We start from the raw sequence: 21,900 nt of genomic DNA on the forward strand, positions 1-21,900 counted from the left end.
CAAGCAAACTCCAATCAAATATTTTGAGTAAAAATTAGTATTAGGTAACCATTTGCACACAATTTAATTTAGCTACATCCAGCCATATAGATTTAGTTGCATTTGCTTAATATTCTCTAATGCAAGAATTACTTAATTTTTTTTAGGTAACCATTTGCACTCAATTTAATTTAGCTACATCCAGCCATATAGATTTAGTTGAATTTGCTTAATATTCTCTAATGCAAGAATTACTTAATTTTTTTTAGGTAACCATTTGCACTCAATTTAATTTAGCTACATCCAGCCATATAGATTTAGTTGAATTTGCTTAATATTTGTATATAATTTCATTGGTAAAAATTAAGTTAAACTTCAAATTCAGGTTAAATAGTATTAACTTAAATCTCAAACAGAAATGGTATAACTGTCTTTATTAAAACAAATGTTCAACACAGAAACACACATATGAACACACATTGGGACCCTTTGCTTTAAAAAATAATAATTTTCACGCTCTCAAACCAAAGCAAAAGCAGTAGTGCCAAAGAGAGAGAGTGTGTGCACCAAAAGAGAGAAAGAAAGATTCAATAAATGGTTGTGAACCTTTGACCAAAGCCAAACACCTTACCAGTGAGTGACTGTGTGTGTGTGTGTGCGTGCGTGCATTTGTAAGTAAATGTGCCGAGATAGAATGAGAGAAAGAAAGTGAGAAAGAAAGAATGAGAGAAAGACAGTGAGAAAGAAAGAAAGGTTCACAACCATTTATTGAATCTTTCAAATCAAGTCAATCATGACTGTGTGTGTGTGTGTGTGTGTGTAAAAGTGTGCCGAGAGAGAGAGGACGAACGATAAAGACAGAGAGAGAAAGAGAGAGACAGCAGGGAAGAGAAAGAAGAGGCCCACTTGCCCATCTAATGATTTGGTTCTTAAGACTGAGAACCTTGGGCAGGAGCTTATCACCATCCATCTGAATGACAACTTTTTGCATGAATTTGTAATAGTAGTAATAATAGTAATAGTAATAGTTCAACATTGATTCAATGTGTATATGACCCCTAGCTTCACCAAAGTCCTTTTAGGCAAGTCCCTGCACTCGGCAGCCATAATGCAATGCTTTTTTGGCACTCATCGGGCATCCTATTTGGCAGAAATGCGCGTGCGCAAGGCTTCACGACACCAACCTTACTCCAGCACCGAGTTCACAACACATGATTGGAAGATTTTTTGAGTGCTGTGTCTCCTCATTAGAAAGTCTCTGGCTTCACTGCACAGCCTTGTGCAACAGACCGAGGTTCCTCCAAAATGATGCCTCCATCCACAACGATGCCGATGTCCTCATGTTCCAAGGGGTGGTTTTCTCTTGACACCTCCTTGCCATGGATATCCTGTACAAAATTTAAAAAGCTGCTTTAGGTTGACGCTTGAGAGCTGGGAGCTGGCTTAAAGGTTTTTGGCTTAAAAATTGGCATAAAAATGCAATTTTTATTGCAATTTCAACATGCCCTTGGTTAGTGTTACTTACCATGTACATACATGAGAGAATCATCATCTTCACCAAAATAAAGGCACGGGGTCTTGATGGCTGCCTCCCTCCTCAGATGTACAGTCTCTGTCTGTTCAGATACAGGGATATTAATTATTTTGTGAAAATACAATCAATACTCTAAATAATAATAACCTCTATTTATAAAGCACTTTTAATACGGAAGATTCAGTTCAGAGTGCTTTGCAACAGATAACAGGCATTTGGCAAGCATTTCTTTCCCCTGTATTGGTTGAAACACACCCCATAATCACGTCCCAACGAAGCAGCACCAGACTTAAATTCTGACAGGAATTGAGTATAACGACATCAGGCTAATAAGTGAGTGTACCAGTTGGGGAAGGAACAATGTGAGCAACGGGAAAATGAGTGAGTGGGTAAATGTATGACGACTCATGTAGTCGTATCAACCCCGAGGAGTCCAGTTATAGTTAGACACAAAATTATAATGCCTCTATCTGTCGCTATGTTGTAATAAGGAACATAAGAGCAGTGTGTGAGTAGGGTGACTATAAGTGATGGCAGTTGCAAATAGCAGAAACAGATCCAATGTGATCATTGTATGTAATATGTAAGAGAAGTAAACAATAATAGTAATACAAACTTACACCTTGCAAAATCCTCAAATGTTTGGTCATTTTATGTCCTTTAAACCTTCTTCTGGAACTTATGACCTTCTTCTGGAGAACGGCGGTCACTGGACATCCAAGGTTACGCATCTTTGACCTGTAGCTTGCCTGAATACCCAAGCATCACAGGCATTTCCTGATCCAGTCATCAAGCAAGGACATTTCTCAATACCTGTAACTAAAGAGGATAGAAACACATTTATAATATAAATATAAAGTATACATTTATGAAATATACTTATTTAATACATACACAAATGGTACTAGTTAATCAAACGATTTTGACACTTCATTTAATTGACATTTGACACATTATCTTACAATCTACCAACAATAGCTACACAGCCCTGCTTGTTGGTCTGACTGTCCCCTTGAAGGGAAAACATTTCGAATTTCAACACCATGGAACAATTAAAATGTTCAACCAATATCTGCTTAACAGGTGCGTAGCATCAGCCTGTCCAGATCTTGCACTGCTGTTGAGTTTGAGAAATGCCACCACCACCACCATGCATATTCAGCGCTGGCGATGACATTATTGAGAAAATAGTGGTACTCCATTACTGACAGAATAAATAAACACGTTTCTAAACCTAGCGTAAATGTGGCTTTTGCCCAACATTGTCCGAGTTATGACCTGACCTAATCACTCACAAAACATGCGTCCTATTTCTTTCCTTTTTACATGTACCTTGGCCTGCATTCTGAGTCTCTAAACAAATGTATTTTGCAAACTCGGCATTGCTCAAGTTTAGTGCTGCCACTAACGACTAATTTTCTAACGACTAATATTTCGACTAATTTTTCGATTAGTCGACTAATCTAAACGACTATTTTTTTTTAAATCAAGTGTTTGTTATTTTGTTGTGTACGTTTTATTTTGAACTCAACTAAAGGGAAAACGTAAAATATATATCACCCTACTTTTGTTAGAAGCTGTATTACTGTAAGTAAACTGTTCAAAAACATTATGTATTAAAAAAAAAAACACCCATTTAAAATGCTACCTTCAGATCTACAGTAATGTCAGACCTTTGATAGACTTTATTTGTATGCCAGTGTTGCCATCGACATAGACAACTTCTTTGACCTGAGACCCGGTCATGGCATACTTTGGGGTCATAGGGCCCACATGAACCCACCCCCCATCAAATTATCATTATATCACATCACAATTATTATTGTTATGCTATATTGTTATACATGCACTTCAAAGCAGCCAGTGTTTAAAGTGCTAACATTGTTCACAAAAAGTTTGAAAACATGCACATCAGAGGACTGCTTTACTAATGTAAAATATAATTAGAATAGTGCCATTGCTTTTGCATGGTTGCATGATAAATACTTCTCAAAACAACAGCAATTATATGGGTGTCATCGTTTTGGGATGTTTCCCTCATGCAAGCATCATATACTGGTAGGCAAATGGAAAGACATATTTAATTATGCCACAAGCTTTTGGCCACGTTATTCAAATTTGACTATACAATACTCTAGATAGTGTATTATAGTCTGTGCTCTGTTTTTATGGAAGTTGCATAAATCCACATTGTTCTATTAAATGTAGTTTCATAATGAAATAGCTTTCCAATAGGTTGAATTGGAGATTTGCTACCAACGTTATCGAGTGGTTTCAGTTTCTCTCGCGCATTGAATGAACGCTCATACCACCATTTAATTGTGCCTCTATGTTTGATGACACCAAATTAGCAAGTAATTCATACTGATTGCAGAAAAGTTTGTTTTCTTTTTCTGTCGGTCCGCGGTTCCTTGATCAATTGCGCAGCAAATTATCAGACGAAGCCCCGGGAATAATTTCACTCCGCGGCTCCGGACCAGCAATGTCCACGTTACGGCCGGTGCTGGTCCGCGCGGCCCATAGTTTGAGAAACGCTGGACTTTGAAAGGCGACAGGAGTTGAGGACTTTGCAAATGAGCCTAACATCAGCATGTTCAAAACAAGTAGGCTACAGGCACTTTGCGCGTCTTACCACATAGGTTACTTCACTTTATCAGTTGGCTTGAACGCTAACAAAATATGCGTCGTGACTTATTGACCATGGGAAATGACGCGCACCTTGATTGTTGATATCACGGGCGGCGGCATGTTCGGTTTAACGTTTTTTTGTATGAATGAATTACAGTAATGACACGCCGTTGCGTTGTCAACGTGAGACACTTCACTTCATTTATTTCAATTTCCACAATAGGCTACTATATTAGTCAGAGTCTGGACTAGCGTAACTAGCTTAGCTCCCCCCACTTAGCTCTGCCTAATAATTAATTGCGCTGAAAGCAGGCAGGCACGCAGCTTTGCTGCTGGCGTTAACACTTGCGTGCATAGTGGGGTTTAAAACATGCCAACGTCTTAGTAGCCTGTTTAACATCCAAAGACAGTCATTGTACTTTTCAAGAGTTAATAACATAGAGTTAATATAACATTACAGCCGTGTGAGACCAAAAATAAATAGGCGGTCAATAGTAAAACGACTCTTCGACTAAAAAAATTGCCGTCGACTAATTTTCATGGTCGATTAGGTCGACTAAGTCGACTAATCGCGGCAGCACTAATGCATTTACTCATTTGGGTCCGCCCTCTATTCAAATGTTGATGTAGGGCCCTGGCAGTCAGAGGCTCTTTAACACAAGTTTGTGATGCATAGTGGTATTCTGTCACAGAGTGTTGATATGGAAAACCTGAATGGCAAAGAGAAGGTCGATGGGACAAAGTCAGTGGTTGATGTAGATGACAACATCATTGGGGAGCTTATTTCCAAATCACAGGAAGCTAAAGATTTTGCGTACTGTCCGTACAGCAAGTTCAGAGTGGGAGCAGCAGTTTTAACTCCAAATGGAAAGATCTTTACAGGTGAGATGGTGAATATTGGTTTGCTTTTATTTGATTACAGGGCTCCTGTGAAAACTGTACGAGAAAACCAGTAGTTACACTTTTGTATGAAATACCAAAAGCAATTTATACTAACTTTTTATGAAATACCAAAAGTCTTCTAGGCTCCATGCACGGGTGGTGGTAGTGTAGTGGTTAAGGAGCTGGACTAGCGTGCAGTAGCCTGAATGTTGTCGGTTCAATTCCCGGCTTCCACTGTTGTGCCCTTGAGCAAGGCACTTAACCCCAAGTTGCTCCGGGGACAATGTGATCCCTTGTAATATAGCTGACATATGTAAGTCACTTTGGTCAAGAAGTGTCTGCTAAATGTAATGTAATGTAATGCTAAAGACTACTGTACATTTAGAGGGAAATCATCCAATAAAACCTGTTTATAGCTGGGTCATCAGTTATATATTCTGTTTGTGAACTGATTACATTTTTGCAATCTACAGATTTAATGTGAGAATTAACATTCACTCAAAACAGATTATTTGAATATTTTAATCTAACGATATGTTGAAGTTCTGTGATTTCAAATGAAAGTCGTCTTAGAGTAGTGCTGGATTTTCAACATGGTTCTGTGTATTGGTGTAAGAGGGTGTGGAGAATTCACATGTAAATGAGATCACATCATGAGTCACTGAACAGTCACAGCACTCAGTGTTGCTTCTTATGTTCAAATCTATTAAGGAACAAATTATTCCCAATGATGAAGGGAATACAGGGTGACTTTCCAACACAACCTCCCACAGGAAAATGGACAAACTTGTTTTGGGAACAAGGACAAAGGTTCATTTATGAGTTTTAGTTTATGATTGTTTAAGACTGTTTGACTGAATGTCAGTATTGACGGCAATATAAGGTCTAATTAATGCAAATGATACAACGATTCAACTAGTGACGAAGAGAGGGCCCATTGTGTGTCTGTATACAAAGATGTTTCTGTCATTCTGACATTTATACCTTTTTGACCTCAATACACATTTCACAAAATGACAACAAAGAAGTCTCTTACACTCTCATATTGTGTATGGATACAAGAGTCCATTGTTTTTTTATGACACCAAGATGAGCTAACCGATTTTTACAACCTAATTTAACTTACTAAAATGGAAATTCTCATTTGTATTCAGGTTGCAATGTGGAGAATGCGTGTTACACCCTAGGAATTTGTGCCGAAAAGACTGCCATCTCAAAGGCCGTCTCAGAGGGGTATAGAGATTTCACGGCCATTGCAATTGCCAGGTGATACAAGTCTGAGATTCACACAGTTACAAAATCAATAGGTCACAATGTGGCAATGCACGACAGATGGAGTGGAATTCCCAAAATGTGACATTGTCAAAAAACACTGTTTCTAAATTGTTGAAATAAGTAATAAATTGTCTTTACAGTGATCACAATGAACAAGTAATTTCACCATGCGGAGGGTGCAGGCAGTTCATGAGAGAGGTCAGTACTGTAATGTGTCTTCAGCCACTGGTTTGTTTCAGGGTTTTAACATATATTTACTCATGCAACTCTCAGACTAACCCTATAGTATTTATTACCACAATGAGCACCACATCTTTAAACAAACATTTCTGTTTGCTCAATAAATGATGTTTTCTAAACAAAGTTCGGGAGGAGCCTTCGGGATGATTGACAGCAATTAACTCACCCACTGCCGCCGCAGGGTATTTAAGCCGACCTCCTTTTCCATACGTCACACACTCCGACGTTCGCAAAATCATCCCCCCTCCTCCCCCTACTCCTCCATTTCACCAATTGCCGTGTTACTCATCCTCCTTACACAGGGGGGTGCAAGCGGTCATCACTCTATCGCGATCTCCGCTCCAGGCACTCCAGGACCACGGACAGCTACCTTGCCAAACACGGACTTCTCCCATACATTCTAGTCTAGCTGAAGCAATCATATCGAAGGGCGAACTAGTGAACTAATTGTTAATATTTTGAGTGACTCTACTTCACTTAATTTACTCCTAAATGATTCCACTGACGTAGAGCAAAACCAATTCAGCTGATACACTTTTGTGTTTCAGTTTGGTGCCCATTGGGACGTCTACATGACAAAGCCTGATGGATCCTACTGTCAAATAAGTGTTGAAGAGCTCCTTCCTGTGTCATTTGGGCCTTCTGACCTGAAAGGGAAAAAGTGTGAAGCCTCTTGAAATTATTCAGAATTGCAGATATATGGACTTTATTTTGAACTTGCCTTTGATTATGGGCAAGTCTGAGAGCATATTTGAATTTGCTCTGGCAGATCTGATGAGGACCCTCCCATTCAAGCCAATTTCTGAATCACCAAAAACCCAGGAACCAACTGTTTATTCTGTATGAGACAGCTTTAGATGACAGACACAGGTACAGCTCTCACAACACAGTCACTGAATGCGCTGATGGTGTCAGTATCAAATGACACATATATTCTCTTTGAAATTTAGTAACTGCATTAAAAACCTTCATTTACAACAAAGATGTGTTCACTGTACTTCAAAAGGATTTGGTGTTTAATATACCAACTTAAAGGAAAATTCCGGTGTGATATTGACCTAAAGTGTGTTGAAACATGATACCGAGTGTGAACGTATGTCTCATAGCCCATCTCGGCTTGTCCCCTGCACTCCAAAATCTGGCGCTAGTTAGCCGATGCTACCAACAGCTTTTTCAATGGTGGTGCTTCGGCATCAGGCTAGCCATGCAAATAAATCACTGTTTTACACCATTTACGAGGCTCAATGTATCTCCACACTTCATTGGTAGATTACCGAAGGCCCTGACATTTAAATTGAGACATTGAGAACTTTGAAAAAGCACTGGTAGTTTACTTACAAGACGATTTATACAGACAGTATCTTCACGTAGTTTAGCGTTTGCAGCCATCTTGAATTTAGTCACGATAAGTCGAGCGACGAGTAAGAATGAACAGGTATGATAAGGGATCAGATTCCAAATATAATTCAGTGGAAATGCATGGATTCCAGTTGCTGCTACTGGAAGAAACTGGAATCCATACATTTCCACCGAGATGGGCTATGAGACATACGTTCACACTCGGTATCATGTTTCATCACACTTTAGGTCAATATCACACCGGAATTCTCCTTTAAGTTTAACGTCATCACTAGTTGGGCCCCTTGGAAATCAAAAGTGAACTGTGTCTAGACCAATTCTCTTTAATTTGGTGTCAGCAGGCTACAAATGAATGACTCCTACACTAAATATTTTGATGTTATGAGATTAGTTCCCCCTAAAACCTTGGTGTTTATAGGATTTAGTTTATCCTAAATCCATCCAATGAAAAAATTACTTTGGTAAATTGGTAATTGCTCAGTAACCCAAACTCGGAAAACCCATAGGCAATTTAGTCAAAATGATATCAAAACAATCTAAAATAAATCTATAATTATTTGTGGGCATTAGTGTATCAGTTTAGGCTTATCCGTCATATTTTAAGTTAACCCTGAATTGAAACTTATTGCAGAATGTTTGGCAATGGCCTTCAACTCGATTTTTTTAAATTTGATTTGGTTTGTGTGATTTGTGAGATCATTCACATCAGTGGCAATCATGGAATTTGATTGACCCTCCACACACACACACACCACACACACGCATACACACATAGAAAGTGGTTATCATCAGTGTTGGGAAAGTTACTTCAAAATCGTAATGTATTATGTATTACTCATTACTGTCATTTCAAAGTAATTTGTTACATTATAATATTACTGTATCTGAATTGTAAGGCATTACACTACTATTGTATTAGCCTACTTTTAAGTTACTTTTACCAAAATATCTAGAAATATGGATTTGGAATTCTAAATGCAGTTTATTATGCTCAATGCAGCTCATTGCACTTCTAATGGAGGGCGATGTGGTATAACATAATGACTGAGCAGGCTAACAACAGTAGAATGCAATAGGCGCAGTGATGTCTCATGATGCAATACAAGGAACAATCATAGCCAGAATTTTGTTAAAAGCAGACCAAAGGTCGAAGTCTGGTCAATTGTGATAGAAATTCTGTAACTTTAGGCTTAACCTAAGATTAACGTAAGTATGTCATCATATGGCCAACCATAAGGATGTAATCTGCCTGTTCTCATGGATGGGTAGTATTTCTGAAACATGTAATGTGTATTTCAAATACAAAATAGTATTTTGTCATTTGTATTTTATTGAGTTGAAGGAAATGGCTCTGTATTTAGCATCAAAATACTTGGTGTGTATTTTTGCATTTTAAAAATACTGCAAAATACTATATGTGAAAAACACTAAAATGGTAGATCCTACACACAGGTGTAATGAATAATTGATAATTAGGCAACAATGGTTTATGTTTACCGCAATCAGTTAATGTGAGAACAGCTGTGTTCAACGACACTCCCAGCTTTTCAGTGACGGCTATTGCTGAACCGGCAACCCAGGTTACAAGTCCCAAGCGCTAACCAGTAGGCCACGGCTGCCCTGAAGCACTGGTGTGAAGTCGTACGCAGGTAAAGATGAGCACGTTTACCTGTGCAACTTCACATAAGGACAGAAATGTCAGATATCTCAATGAACCACAATGACATCAATAGATGGTAAAGTGTTGAGTGTGTTTGAATTCCCTTCCTTGTAGCATACTTATCTGCATTCCACAGTGGGGAGAAGTTCACCTTGTTTAATTAAATAACAATTCTATTTCCTTATTAGCTGCATACTGGAGGTTGGAGATATTAAGGCATGTCAAGTTTCTCACATACTGGAACTTCAAGACACATAGCCTTATGATTTTCTTATTCAGTTCTGCACTGGACTTGAATTACGAAATTCGGCACAGAAACATAATTATGATTTTGGCCTATTGATTAATGTGGTTAAGTATAAGTATACTCTTTTGATCCCGAAAATTTAATCTCTGCATTTATCCCAATCCGTGAATTAGTGAAACATACTCAGCACACAGTGAACACACACTTATCCTGGCGCAGTGAGCTGCCAGCAACAACAGCAGCGCTCGGGGAGCAGTGAGGGGTTAGGTGCCTTGCTCAAGGGCACTTCAGCCGTGCCTACTGGTCGGCGTTCGAACCGACAACCCTCCGGTTACAAGTCCGAAGCGCTAACCAGTAGGTCGTATGGGATAAGCATCAGCTAAATGTAAATGTAAATTCTTGAATTATTTTTCATTCTGATCACACTACATGAACTTGCATACGGTATACTATTTAGTATGACATGGGCCAAATTGTATTGTTTTTTACTATATAGTTTTAATAGGCTAAATGTTTGGGATAAAAAAGCGTTTTTGCAGTGCTTCCATACTTCCTTGAAAAAAGTATTTTGAGTATTTTCTAAATACAAAAATACAGTATTTTATTTTGATAGGCTACATTAAAAATGAGGGAAGGCCTATTAGGTATTTTATTTTGAAATACATTCTGATGTATTTTTGTCCATCCCTGCCTGTTCCCAGAATTAGCACAACACGGCGATGGTTAGCTTGTCACCTGTGACGATATATGCTAGGCCTAATGGTGCATTGATGGTGCATTCAGAGCACCTCGGAATGACAAGGACCGCCCCCATGGCTACTTTAGGGGAGTTCGACTTGCGGCAGATCTGTGCAGATCTGACTTGATGTGATGCATGCTGGGTTGAACACAATGCATACTGGTTAGAAATTCTGTCCGACTTCTGTCAGCCGGGGAGGGACTTACCACCGTGACACCATGTCACATGGCCTTAAAATATCGCGGGAGTCTTAGCCTGCAGACAGATCTTGCAGTTGCCTTCCACGAGCTGCACGAGCTGAAACACGCCCTCATGACGTCAGTTCAAAGACGTGATCGGGCCATTTGGGAGGAATGTCCTCATGACGATTATGACTAGAGGCTCATGCTGCTTCCTTATGTTGGAATATGCGAAAATAAACAGAAATCGAAGGGATACCTTCTTATACGTGATTTCTGCAACAATGGTAGGCTAGCCTACTGAAAACGTTTGGATATTCTGTTATTTTCTGCTGTTGGCTAAATAGATAGACACACATATAGGGGAAACACTTGATATTGAATTTATGTGCTACAATGCAGGCCTGTTAACTGTATGACAACAGTGGTTTATTTAAACTACATCATAAGAATTTATTTCGTCAGTCATCATGCTCATTTTAATGAGTAAGAATGAAAGTTCTGCTGTGTTTATTGCAAACAACATTCCGCGATATCTCCCGCGATGTCTCCCGCGAGTCACGTCAGGCAGACTGTAGCCTTTCTGTCCGGGATGAGCTGCCCTCTGTTGTAGCTCCTCCCGGCTAGGCTCTGAAGATCACGTTTACGTAGTAAGCCAGACCAAGTCAGACTCAGGGTGCATTCAGAGCACCTCGGAATGACAAGGACCGCCCCCATGGCTACTTTGTTTTTCCGACAGCAAGTGTTCATGTGCTTTGCCATCGGAATGTGTGACAAACACGGATGCCACAACAAAGGTTAAAACATACACTCACTAATCCTAAACAAACAACTGTATTTGCTTAAAATATAGTGTAAGATGCTCGTGAAAGAAAGATATGCAGCTTTCAAGTGACAAAAACGGCAAATTCCCAAGTTCACATTAAAACTATTGGACATGAAAGGCCACATGGACTACAAACGAACTACAACGTGACGACAAAAGTGATGACGAGCCCCTAACTGGGCAACTCTGTTAGCAAAATCTAGCCCCAGTTTCCGACCTCTGACTCACACATTAGGTGACGTGAATGACGCGGAATGATGATGTTTTCACTCGGAGAAAGGTTTTTACGAAGCCCATGAACGCTAGGTCAGCCGAAGTCAAACAAGCCTTTTGTTTTTCCGACAGCAAGTGTTCATGTGCTTTGCCATCGGAATGTGTGACAAACACGGATGCCACAACAAAGGTTAAAACATACACTCACTAATCCTAAACAAACAACTGTATTTGCTTAAAATATAGTGTAAGATGCTCGTGAAAGAAAGATATGCAGCTTTCAAGTGACAAAAACGGCAAATTCCCAAGTTCACATTAAAACTATTGGACATGAAAGGCCACATGGACTACAAACGAACTACAACGTGACGACAAAAGTGATGACGAGCCCCTAACTGGGCAACTCTGTTAGCAAAATCTAGCCCCAGTTTCCGACCTCTGACTCACACATTAGGTGACGTGAATGACGCGGAATGATGATGTTTTCACTCGGAGAAAGGTTTTTACGAAGCCCATGAACGCTAGGTCAGCCGAAGTCAAACAAGCCTTTTGTTTTTCCGACAGCAAGTGTTCAAGTGCTTTGCCATCGAATGTGTGACAAACACGGATGCCACAACAAAGGTTAAAACATACACTTACTAATCCTAAACAAACAACTGTATTTGCCTAAAATATAGTGTAAGATGCTCGTGAAAGAAAGATATGCAGCTTTTCAAGTGATAAAAAGGGCAAATTCCCAAGTTCACATCAAAACTGTTGGACATGAAAGGCCACATGGACTACAAACGAACTACAACGTGACGACAAAAGTGATGACGAGCCCCTAACTGGGCAACTCTGTTAGCAAAATCTAGCCCCAGTTTCCGACCTCTGACCATAGACAGTAAAAGAAATGGACGAACAGACTCCGTCGTTTTCAATGGGAGGGCACTGAGTCAAATAGAACGATTTTTCAGTTGGTCCCCCCAGTACTGCGCAGACTCACACTTAACTTCGTGACGTTAGCCATCGAACTGAATCTTGTAACTCATATGATAGATACACAGAAATTCTTCTTACACTTCCTTCGCCTTCAAAGTCATCAAAGTTAAACATTTATTTATGTATTATTATTAATATCATCCTCACCAAGTCGAGTTAATGTTGAAGCTACCATAGCCTACATGATCATCTTCAAAAACAGTCATGCTAAAACAAAACAAAGTTTTAGCCTTGAAGCTAATCTTTTTTCCACTTTTCCGACCTACGGTCAATCCATCGAAAACCTCTGAAATGATTAGTGCCCTTTTTTTAAAAATTAGGTTTACTTTTTTATTATTATTAGGTTCCCTCTGTGTAATGCTTTACCTTAACATACGGTCGTGTATGCTAGGTTTTGCTTATGAGTTACCGTCATAGACAAGGTGGACTGAGCTTCTTATCCAAACAATACGGTTATCTCCCTACGGCGCGAAAGAGAGATTACGTCAAAGCTAGCTTCCCTCCAACCGAACAAGCTAACCGTTCTTCTTACGGGTAACCAACGTTACGGACGAGCTAGTGGAGTCTGTTTTGCCTTTGTAGTGTTTATGTGGATTACACAGAAGCTACAATATCGGCACAGGATATATGTTATATGAAGTTATGGTATTTCAAAAAAATCTTACAATGAATGGACTTCTATGGGAGTTAGCAGAGAGGTGGTCCCTCCAGCCTACGTCGATTCTTCTACTTCCGGGAATTCGCCTGCCCCCTTGCCTCTGACTCACACATTAAGTGACGTGAATGACGCGGAATGATGATGTTTTCACTCGGAGAAAGGTTTTTCCGAAGCACATGAACGCTAGGTAAGTGACTGACCTACCTGGGTGCGTTTGGAGATGCCTCATGAACGTTGTTGAATAGGCTTAATTTATCCTGGTGCCACACACCTTGCATGTCGCTGTTCGCTTATTTCCTCTGTGCATGAAGTTATTGTAACCGAAAATAATAATAAAAGGCACAACTCCGGGAGGATTTCTTGTCGCCATGGTCAATGCATGTTTTTATACAGTACCGGTATATCTGTGAGTGTGCGCACATGCGTTACGTTGCACATTATGGCAAAGGGGCCATGCCGCTCGTTATACGTTTTCCAAAGTATTCTGTATGTAGCAATAAAATAAAATAGTAATACATGAATACATTTAGATTTTAAAAAAGCAATAATTGCATGAAATACAGCTTGTTCAGGAGTCTCGAAGCTCGAGTCCGAGTCAAGTCTGAAATCTTTTGAGTGGAGTCGTAAGTCAAGTCTGAAGTCATTGTTTTTGCGACCTCACTGCTTTTCAGCCAATCAATGACGTTTCTTGTACTGTAGTGCATGGCTGTCGGAAGGATCAGCAGCACAAATAAGTTCGCTAAAATATTGGTGGGGACAATTTTGTCATCTTAAAATTTTGATTAGGACTATAGCGTCCCACCCTAAATCTACGCCCATGTTTATATGTGTGTTGGGAAGGATTGAAAAAAGGGCTACATGTTTGCTAATATAATTCCCTGCAGCCTATAAATAGAGACATCAACGCTTAATTGTTTGCAACTCTATGTTCACCTATTCTATCTAATTCAGTGACCTTTATTTTGACAGAGCTAAAATTGGGTTTGACGTGTGACGTTACTAGTGTCCACGGTAGGCCTATTTCACGTAAACAGTGCCCTTGTCTTGATTGAGAAGCAGGACAAGGAATGCTATGTAGAGCATAGCCCGAGTAAAAACGACTATTTTTTCTTTAAATATCGATTATTTTACTATTTAGTGGAAAAACATGTCGGTTAAACATGCTGTTAGTCGGGGCATGGAACTGGGACGGTCGGTCTTCCAGCTAGGGCTTCTGAAACCAGCTGCCCGACTTGCGGCGAAGTTCCGAGGTGAGCGCCTGCGGGTCGGCCAACCGTCCCGCACCGTTCAGCCTCAGACTTTTCTGCCTGCTCGCTACCGATATTATCGTATGTCTTTGAGTGGTTTAGCAGCGCAGTTGCAGTCCGGTGGTTTCAGAAGGTTAGTTGGGGGCTCACCCAGAAACAGGGTTGTGTTTTTAGCTTTCGGTGTCGGTCTTGGATTGATCGAACAGCAGTTTGAGGATGACAGGAAGAGTGTCGCAGCATGTCAACAAATACAGGTGGGTTGGTTGGTTGGCCTTGGAAAAATGTGGCTAGGCTAACTTATATAATAAAAACACAATAAAAGCACTGTATGTGGTGGGCAATTTTATTCTGTACAGACTATAAAATGAGCCAATCCTTTATATTGATTTAAGTTATCATCATCTTATTCAGGCATTGTTCAAGAAGAAGAAGTTTGAGACGCCACTGAAGTCTTTTGTGTCTGGGTATAAACTGGAAGATTATGTTATCGGGAAGCAAATTGGCAAAGGGTGTAATGCTGCTGTTTATGAGGCAGCAGCACCATTCGCAGTCCCCAGAGAAAGTGAGAAATGCTCCTTGGTGGAATTGAAGTCTAACTCCAATGAACAGTCTGCATCTCCTCAGTTTCCCTACCCAACAATATACCCTCTTGCCGTGAAAATGATGTGGAACATGGGGGTAGGCCTACATCATTCTTTGAAAGACCCTTGCCCAAGTATCTAATTTTTCCATTTTTCTCTCATTTATCGTCATTTTAAATAATTGTCTTTCCCTTGCAGGCCGGCTCCTCCAGTGAGGCTATCCTGAACTCCATGTCTCAAGAGCTGGTCCCTGCAACTCCCCATGCTCTCAAGCAGGAGGGAGAGCTCAGTCTCAATGGGTTGGCGTTATAATATAATATAAATATAATATATAATAAATATAATATAATATAATTCCACAAAAATCTACCAGCCCCCCTTGATGTGTTTAGTTATTGATCAGCTTTGTTTGCTTTTCCATGCAGGCATTTTGGGTGGGTGCCAAAGACTGTTCCTGCACACCCCAATGTGATCAGAGTGTACAGAGCATTCACAGCAGATGTGCCGCTGCTGCCTGGGGCTGAGGAGGAGTACCCAGATGTGCTGCCCACCAGGCTCAACCCCATGGGCATGGGGAACAACCGTACTCTATTCCTGGTCATGAAAAAGTAAGCACTCTTTCCCATGACACATTGTGATGCTGTTTACCTCTAACAAGCAGCTGTTGGTTGTCAGGCTGTCAAATATTGATCATGACAGTGGCAAAGCACAAGTGATTATGAATGGGCTTGCTGCATTTCTCCTGTCCTGTCTCACCTTGTTAAAATCAAGCTTTTTTGTTTGGTGAGACTACAGCTAAATCAGCATGCTGCTCTCAGCTCCTTAATGCCACCAGTCACCAATTTTCCAGTTGGACCATAACAATCAATTGAAAATTGTTTAATTTTGTCTTCATAACTAGTGTATTACTTGATAAAAGTGAGTAAACACTCACTTTCAACTCCAGTCATGTGTAAACTTCATGGTGGTATCCCCTTATATTTTTTAGTTACCCATGCACTCTACGTCAGTACCTACAAGTCTGCACGCCAGCTAGAAAGGATGGCACCCTCATGGCCTTGCAGCTGCTGGAAGGAGTGGATCACCTGTGTAGACAGGGCATTGCCCACAGAGATCTGAAATCAGACAACATTCTCTTGGAGTTTGATTCAGGTCAGCACAATAATACTGCCTTCAGCCTTTTCTTTCATTTCAACCCAAAAACATTCCATTCCAAGGCTTTTGTTTTGGGGGATGTGATGTGGAGAGTTTACTTGTATCATGTTTATATTGCAGGTGGTTGCCCTCGTCTTGTGATCACAGACTTTGGCTGCTGCCTGGCAGATAAGAACTGTGGTCTTCAGCTGCCCTATAACAGCCGCTGGGTGAGCAGAGGTGGGAACGCATGCCTGATGGCACCAGAGGTAACACTAAACCACGTTGTTTCTTTCCTTGTAGTTTCCCACAAATGTGTTCAGGACAGTGTTGCATAACTGTCATCTGAACTGTAAGAACATGCTTGTGTTAAGAAAGGTGATATTTCAATTGTAGGTGGCCACGGCAACTCCTGGACCCGGTGTTGTCATTGACTACAGCAAAGCAGATGCATGGGCAGTTGGTTCCATTTGCTATGAAATTTTCGGCGAGCCGAATCCATTCTATTGTCCACATGGCCTGGAAGGGCGCAGCTATCAAGAGACACAGCTTCCTACACTACCTACAAACACACCAGCAGACGTGCAGTTGGTGGTTCGCCTGCTCCTGCGCAGAAACCCCAAAAAGGCAAGTGTCCCACACAGCTAACAGTGAAGGCAGGCATGTATCCCACACAGCTAACAGTGAAGGCAGGTGTCCCACACAGCTAACAGTGAAGGAAGGCATGTATCCCACACAGCTAACAGTGAAGGCAGGTGTCCCACACAGCTAACAGTGAAGGCATGTATCCCACACAGCTAACAGTGAAGGAAGGCATGTATCCCACACAGCTAACATTGAAGGCAGGTATCCCACACAGCTAACAGTGAAGGCAGGCATGTATCCCACACAGCTAACAGTGAAGGCAAGTGTCCCACACAGCTAACAGTGAAGGCAGGTGTCCCACACAGCTAACAGTGAAGGCAGGTGTCCCACACAGCTAACAGTGAAGGAAGGCATGTATCCCACACAGCTAACATTGAAGGAAGGCATGTATCCCACACAGCTAACAGTGAAGGAAGGCAGGTGTCCCACACAGCTAACAGTGAAGGCAGGTATCCCACACAGCTAACAGTGAAGGAAGGCATGTATCCCACACAGCTAACATTGAAGGAAGGCATGTATCCCACACAGCTAACAGTGAAGGAAGGCATGTATCCCACACAGCTAACAGTGAAGGAAGGCATGTATCCCACACAGCTAACATTGAAGGCAGGTATCCCACACAGCTAACAGTGAAGGCAGGTGACCCACACAGCTAACAGTGATGGAAGGTTTCACACAGTACATAATGCAAATGTGCTCTTGAAGTTTCAAGTACAACATTACAAGGCCTCATCAAACACAAAATATAATTGCTTCTAATCTGATTACTGGTTCTCTAGTCTTCCAGAGAATTTTGATAAGATGCTCCCTCATAGATAAATGAGCATTCCACATTTCCACCTCTCCTATAAAATGGAAGGTAGTTAATTTTTGCATCTATTTTTCTCTTGTGTGTTTAGCGTCCGAGTGCCCGGGTGGCAGCCAACATGCTTCACCTCAGCCTGTGGGGCAGACGCGCCCTGGCCACCTTAGACAGAGCCAAGCTAAGTGAGCTAGCCGACTGGTTGCTGTGCCAGTCTGCCTTTGTCCTGCTGAATGGCCGTGGCCTGAGTGGGACCTCAGTGGAGGCCGACCTACAGAGGTGCTTCCTCTCCAACATAGATCTGGAAGATCTGCGCACGGCCATCGGCTTCCTCGTGTATGGACAGCAGCTCAGCTCTGCCGTCACTCTGTGATTAGGACCCATTTGAGCTGAAGATTTATCCATCATGTAGTAGATATAAGCACAAGTAGAAAATTGTATTTTTCTGCCTGTTTTTGTTTAGGTTGCACTTTATGAACACCTTGCACTTTTCCCTTGTGCCAAGACTAGTAAGGTTTGTGCATGTTCCCGTGTCAACAGCTCAAATCTAAAACTTTAAACATTAAAGGTACACCAGGCAACGTTTTCGTGTTAATTAATCATCTTCGTAAGTCGGTATATAGTTAAATGACTCATTACAGGGCGAATGAAGACTATCTCGCCCGCCCCTACTGCCTGTAGGAAGAATATCCCACTTGCAAGTTCAGTGTATCGTACCCAGTCTCACAAAGTGTCAGACACTGCGAGAAGCAGGATCAGTTTACATCCTGCATCCACAGCACAGAGGCAGGCTAACGAAATGCTAGCGATTGTTGTAAAAGTGTGTATAATGGCAGAGCCAGCGAAGAAGCAGCGAAAACCCTTGACGGAAGATGCAAAGAAAAGGAAAAGAGCTTCAGACCGAGCGAGGGCTCGCACACATATCGACACGTACAGACGCTATGGGGAGTTTCGTAGAGAAAAAGCATCAGGCTTGCCTGGTGTCCCTTTAAATACTGTGATGCTGCAGTGTTATATCATTTTGATAAGTAGTACAAATTTCAACTCAGTTGATTTGAACGTTATTAAAGTGCGTATGTCAGGTTAAAAAACATTTTTGACAAATGAAGGGACATGAAACAAGATAGTAGTGTGTAGTGATTTTTCTTGAAAAATCAACTTTAAATACAATAGAACAATATTTACAGCTATTTTTATAACTGAATTTATGAACATTCCAGGAAACATTCCAGACACAATGATGACCTCATAAGAGGGAGTCCAGCAAAGTTGGTCAATTAAAACACATGGGATAAGGGATCACACAGTAGGTTTTTTTACACTGATGAGGCCAAAAACATGACTTCATTCCAGTATGTCATGCTAGAGTCTACTATCTGCCTGACATAAAAATATCCCGATACCTTTTTTCTTTACTGGCAACCATTTTTGATATTAAAATGTGATATGGGTAAGTAGCAATGCTTGAAAATGCCAGTTGTGTCACTTGCCATCACATATAGGCCATTATATAGCCTAAACTAAGTAGAATCAGTAAGCAACTCATTAGTCTGTGTTCAGCCAACCATGGGCATATATGCTTTTCTTTAGAGACCTGACTATAAAACCATCAGTGTATATGTGCTACCACACATTTGCTCTTTATATATCTGCTTATTAACTAATGTTAGCTACTGACAGACTATTCATTTGCTTACTGATTCTACTATCCTAAGATAGTATCCTAAATTTTGTAGCCTATTCGTCTTTACTTTGTCCCTGCCAGTCAGGCTCATGCTTATGAACCACTGGTATGTCATAGAGAACATTTTTGGCCTTATCAGTGTAAAAGAAAATGCAGTTAAAACCCATTCTCCCCTATGCTCAACTTTGCTGGACTCCCTCTTATGAGGTCATCACTGTGTCTGGAATGTTCATAAATTCAGTTATAAAAATAACTGTAAATATTGTTCTATTGTATTTAAAGTTGATTTTTCAAGAAAAATCACTACTCACTACTATCATGCTTCATGTCCCTTCATTTGTCAATTTTTTTTTTAACCTGACATATACACTGATTTGTGTAACAATACCAGCTACTTCCTCTCCACTGACAATGTTTCCTGACAACTCTTTGGATGTTTGGACATAAATGCTCATAAAAAGAACAAAATAAAGACATGTTTGTGTTATGTTTTTTTCTGCCTTTATTTTAAATATTGAAAAATAATTTTGGAAGGTAAATATTTATATAAAATAATGTTAACAAAGTCAGTTATTATGGTTATGTCGGATTTCAAAATGAGTAGGCCTACAATTCAGTAAACCTGCACAATAAGGTCCTATGACAAGGTCTATAAAGGCAAGGTAGAGTTGCGACAATGGGTGTTCAAAATTCCGTTGGTCACGTGGTTTGTGTAAACCTCAACTAGTTCCCGGAAATGATTGACAATGGATTAGAATGCATTAAATAGGCTACTGGTCAAGTCAAGTCGGCTTTTATTGTCAATTTCTTTACATGCACTGGTCATACAAAGAATTGAAATTTCGTTTCTTACTTTCCCATGCAGACATAGACAATGATAGACAGAGCCACGATTTTGGGTAATTGACAGTCAATAAATGCATTGATATACAATATTTATAACACAGCGTAATTATTGTGTAAACTATGTAGTTATCCTACCATTACAACAATATTAAATTAAAGTCCAGACTTTATATCTTAGCCTGCTATATGGTGACCTTTTTTTCCGCCCTTTTACGTGTCACTTAATATCAATTTCTGTACAAAATCAAGACGGGAGATTCTTTAGAAAACGCAATTGCACCCACCCCATAAGTGTATCTAAATTATCGCTATATAAAATAAATGACCTCGTACAGTGACTCGAAAAGTGAACAGTGTTTTTGAGACTGCGTGTAGCCTACAAAAGCGCATGGAGCTCCTGCGAAGCTCATTGCAACGAGAAAATGTAAAACACAGCTAATCTAACATTACTTGTTTGAGTTTTCTACCCCGCGTTTCCTCTGGTAGTCACTGATCTGAGCTAATGAGCGAATTACCTAGCCAAGCCTAGCCTATCGTCGCAGGAGAATAAAAAAAGTTTAAACGTTTTTTAACATCTCAGTGTAATGGTGGGCATTCTAAGCTAACCGTAGCATTAGGCCTACCTATTAAGTAACCCCATGGTAATGCGAGTGATCATAATAAAATATAAAACGTGACATGTAAGTCCTTCGATAAATAACCAGGCTATGAACTCATAAACATGAACAGCATTTTGTCATCGTTTGTCATTCACCGTGCTGTGAACAGCATTAAGATGCTAGGCTAAAGAGCTTGAGATTCAGACAGGTGAGCACCTGGGAATGGTGTGCATCGTGTCAGAAAATAGCAATTTGATCAGTGATCATGCATCATCAGCAAAAGCTTGGTTTGAAACTTTCTGGGGATGGGGATTTTACACGATCCTTCATCACTGGGCTAGCCATCACTGGGCTAGTGTGCCCTGCTGTGTTAATATGACCGTGCTGATGCTAACAGCTGCAGCTCCCTCAAATCTAGGTTCTCTCATGCATATTAGGCCAGCTTTTGCCAATGAAAATGAATGCAAAAAAAAAAAAAAAACAGTCCTGCTCCTAACTGAAGAAACGTTTACGTTACCAACACTGTTAACAACAAACTCAGTTTCACTGCTGCAAGTACAAAGTTGGCTGTAAATATGCTTAGCCATATTAAATTTTAACGAACCAGCTAGCTTTGTGATAACAAAATCTTACCTTTTATGTGTTTAGTCCACTGAAAGATCCACATATCAAACGATTAAATCCACAGTTATGGAGGAATTGTTTTGGGGAAGCAGTTGCACTTTATCCCACTTTTGCTGCCCTTTTTAAAATTAAACCACTTAAATCCATAGCCTAGATGAGCATTGCACATAACGTTACAACTATGTTGACATGATGGTAAAGCTAAATGCCCAAGACACGTCACGTCATAAAAGTTGTAGGCTACAAACGCAAAAACTTAATGACAGCTCGTTCGTGGTGTTGCCTAGTGCTGCCTAATTGAAATGGTATAGGCAAGGTTTATCTTATATTAGGTTATT

At 40.4% G+C, this 21,900-nt stretch overlaps 2 protein-coding genes and 1 long non-coding RNA gene across 4 annotated transcripts; 2 read left to right on the plus strand and 1 right to left on the minus strand.

Annotated features, from left to right (window-relative positions):
• Positions 1 to 115: 115 nt before the first annotated feature.
• Positions 116 to 21,895, minus strand: LOC143115413 (uncharacterized). Of its 2 annotated transcripts, XR_012985090.1 has the most exons (4): positions 21,572 to 21,895; positions 2,134 to 2,332; positions 1,505 to 1,595; positions 116 to 1,367 (listed from the first exon to the last, which is right to left on the minus strand). It is a non-coding gene; the product is annotated as an uncharacterized LOC143115413 (long non-coding RNA). The 2 variants fall into 2 exon arrangements; XR_012985089.1 differs by lacking the exon at positions 21,572 to 21,895 and having other exon boundaries at positions 2,134 to 2,557.
• cdaa (cytidine deaminase a) lies at positions 4,832 to 7,436 on the plus strand. Its single transcript, XM_076276494.1, has 4 exons — positions 4,832 to 5,023; positions 6,178 to 6,289; positions 6,439 to 6,496; positions 7,087 to 7,436. The coding sequence occupies exons 1-4, from the start codon at positions 4,843 to 4,845 to the stop codon at positions 7,213 to 7,215; spliced, it is 480 nt and encodes a 159-aa protein (XP_076132609.1). The 5' UTR covers positions 4,832 to 4,842; the 3' UTR covers positions 7,216 to 7,436.
• On the plus strand, positions 14,415 to 19,980 carry pink1 (PTEN induced kinase 1). The gene is made up of 8 exons (XM_076277428.1): positions 14,415 to 14,901; positions 15,059 to 15,325; positions 15,427 to 15,527; positions 15,654 to 15,836; positions 16,217 to 16,380; positions 16,504 to 16,631; positions 16,759 to 16,989; positions 17,907 to 19,980. Exons 1-8 carry the CDS (start codon positions 14,548 to 14,550, stop codon positions 18,180 to 18,182), a joined length of 1,704 nt encoding a protein of 567 aa, XP_076133543.1. The 5' UTR covers positions 14,415 to 14,547; the 3' UTR covers positions 18,183 to 19,980.
• Positions 21,896 to 21,900: the final 5 nt, after the last annotated feature.

The sequence above is a fragment of the Alosa pseudoharengus genome, unplaced genomic scaffold (assembly GCF_046254945.1).
Source record: "Alosa pseudoharengus isolate Yale_2024_CS ecotype anadromous, Long Island Sound unplaced genomic scaffold, YU_APseudo_1.1 YU_APseudo_1.1_scf_9, whole genome shotgun sequence".
Taxonomy (NCBI): domain Eukaryota; kingdom Metazoa; phylum Chordata; class Actinopteri; order Clupeiformes; family Clupeidae; genus Alosa; species Alosa pseudoharengus.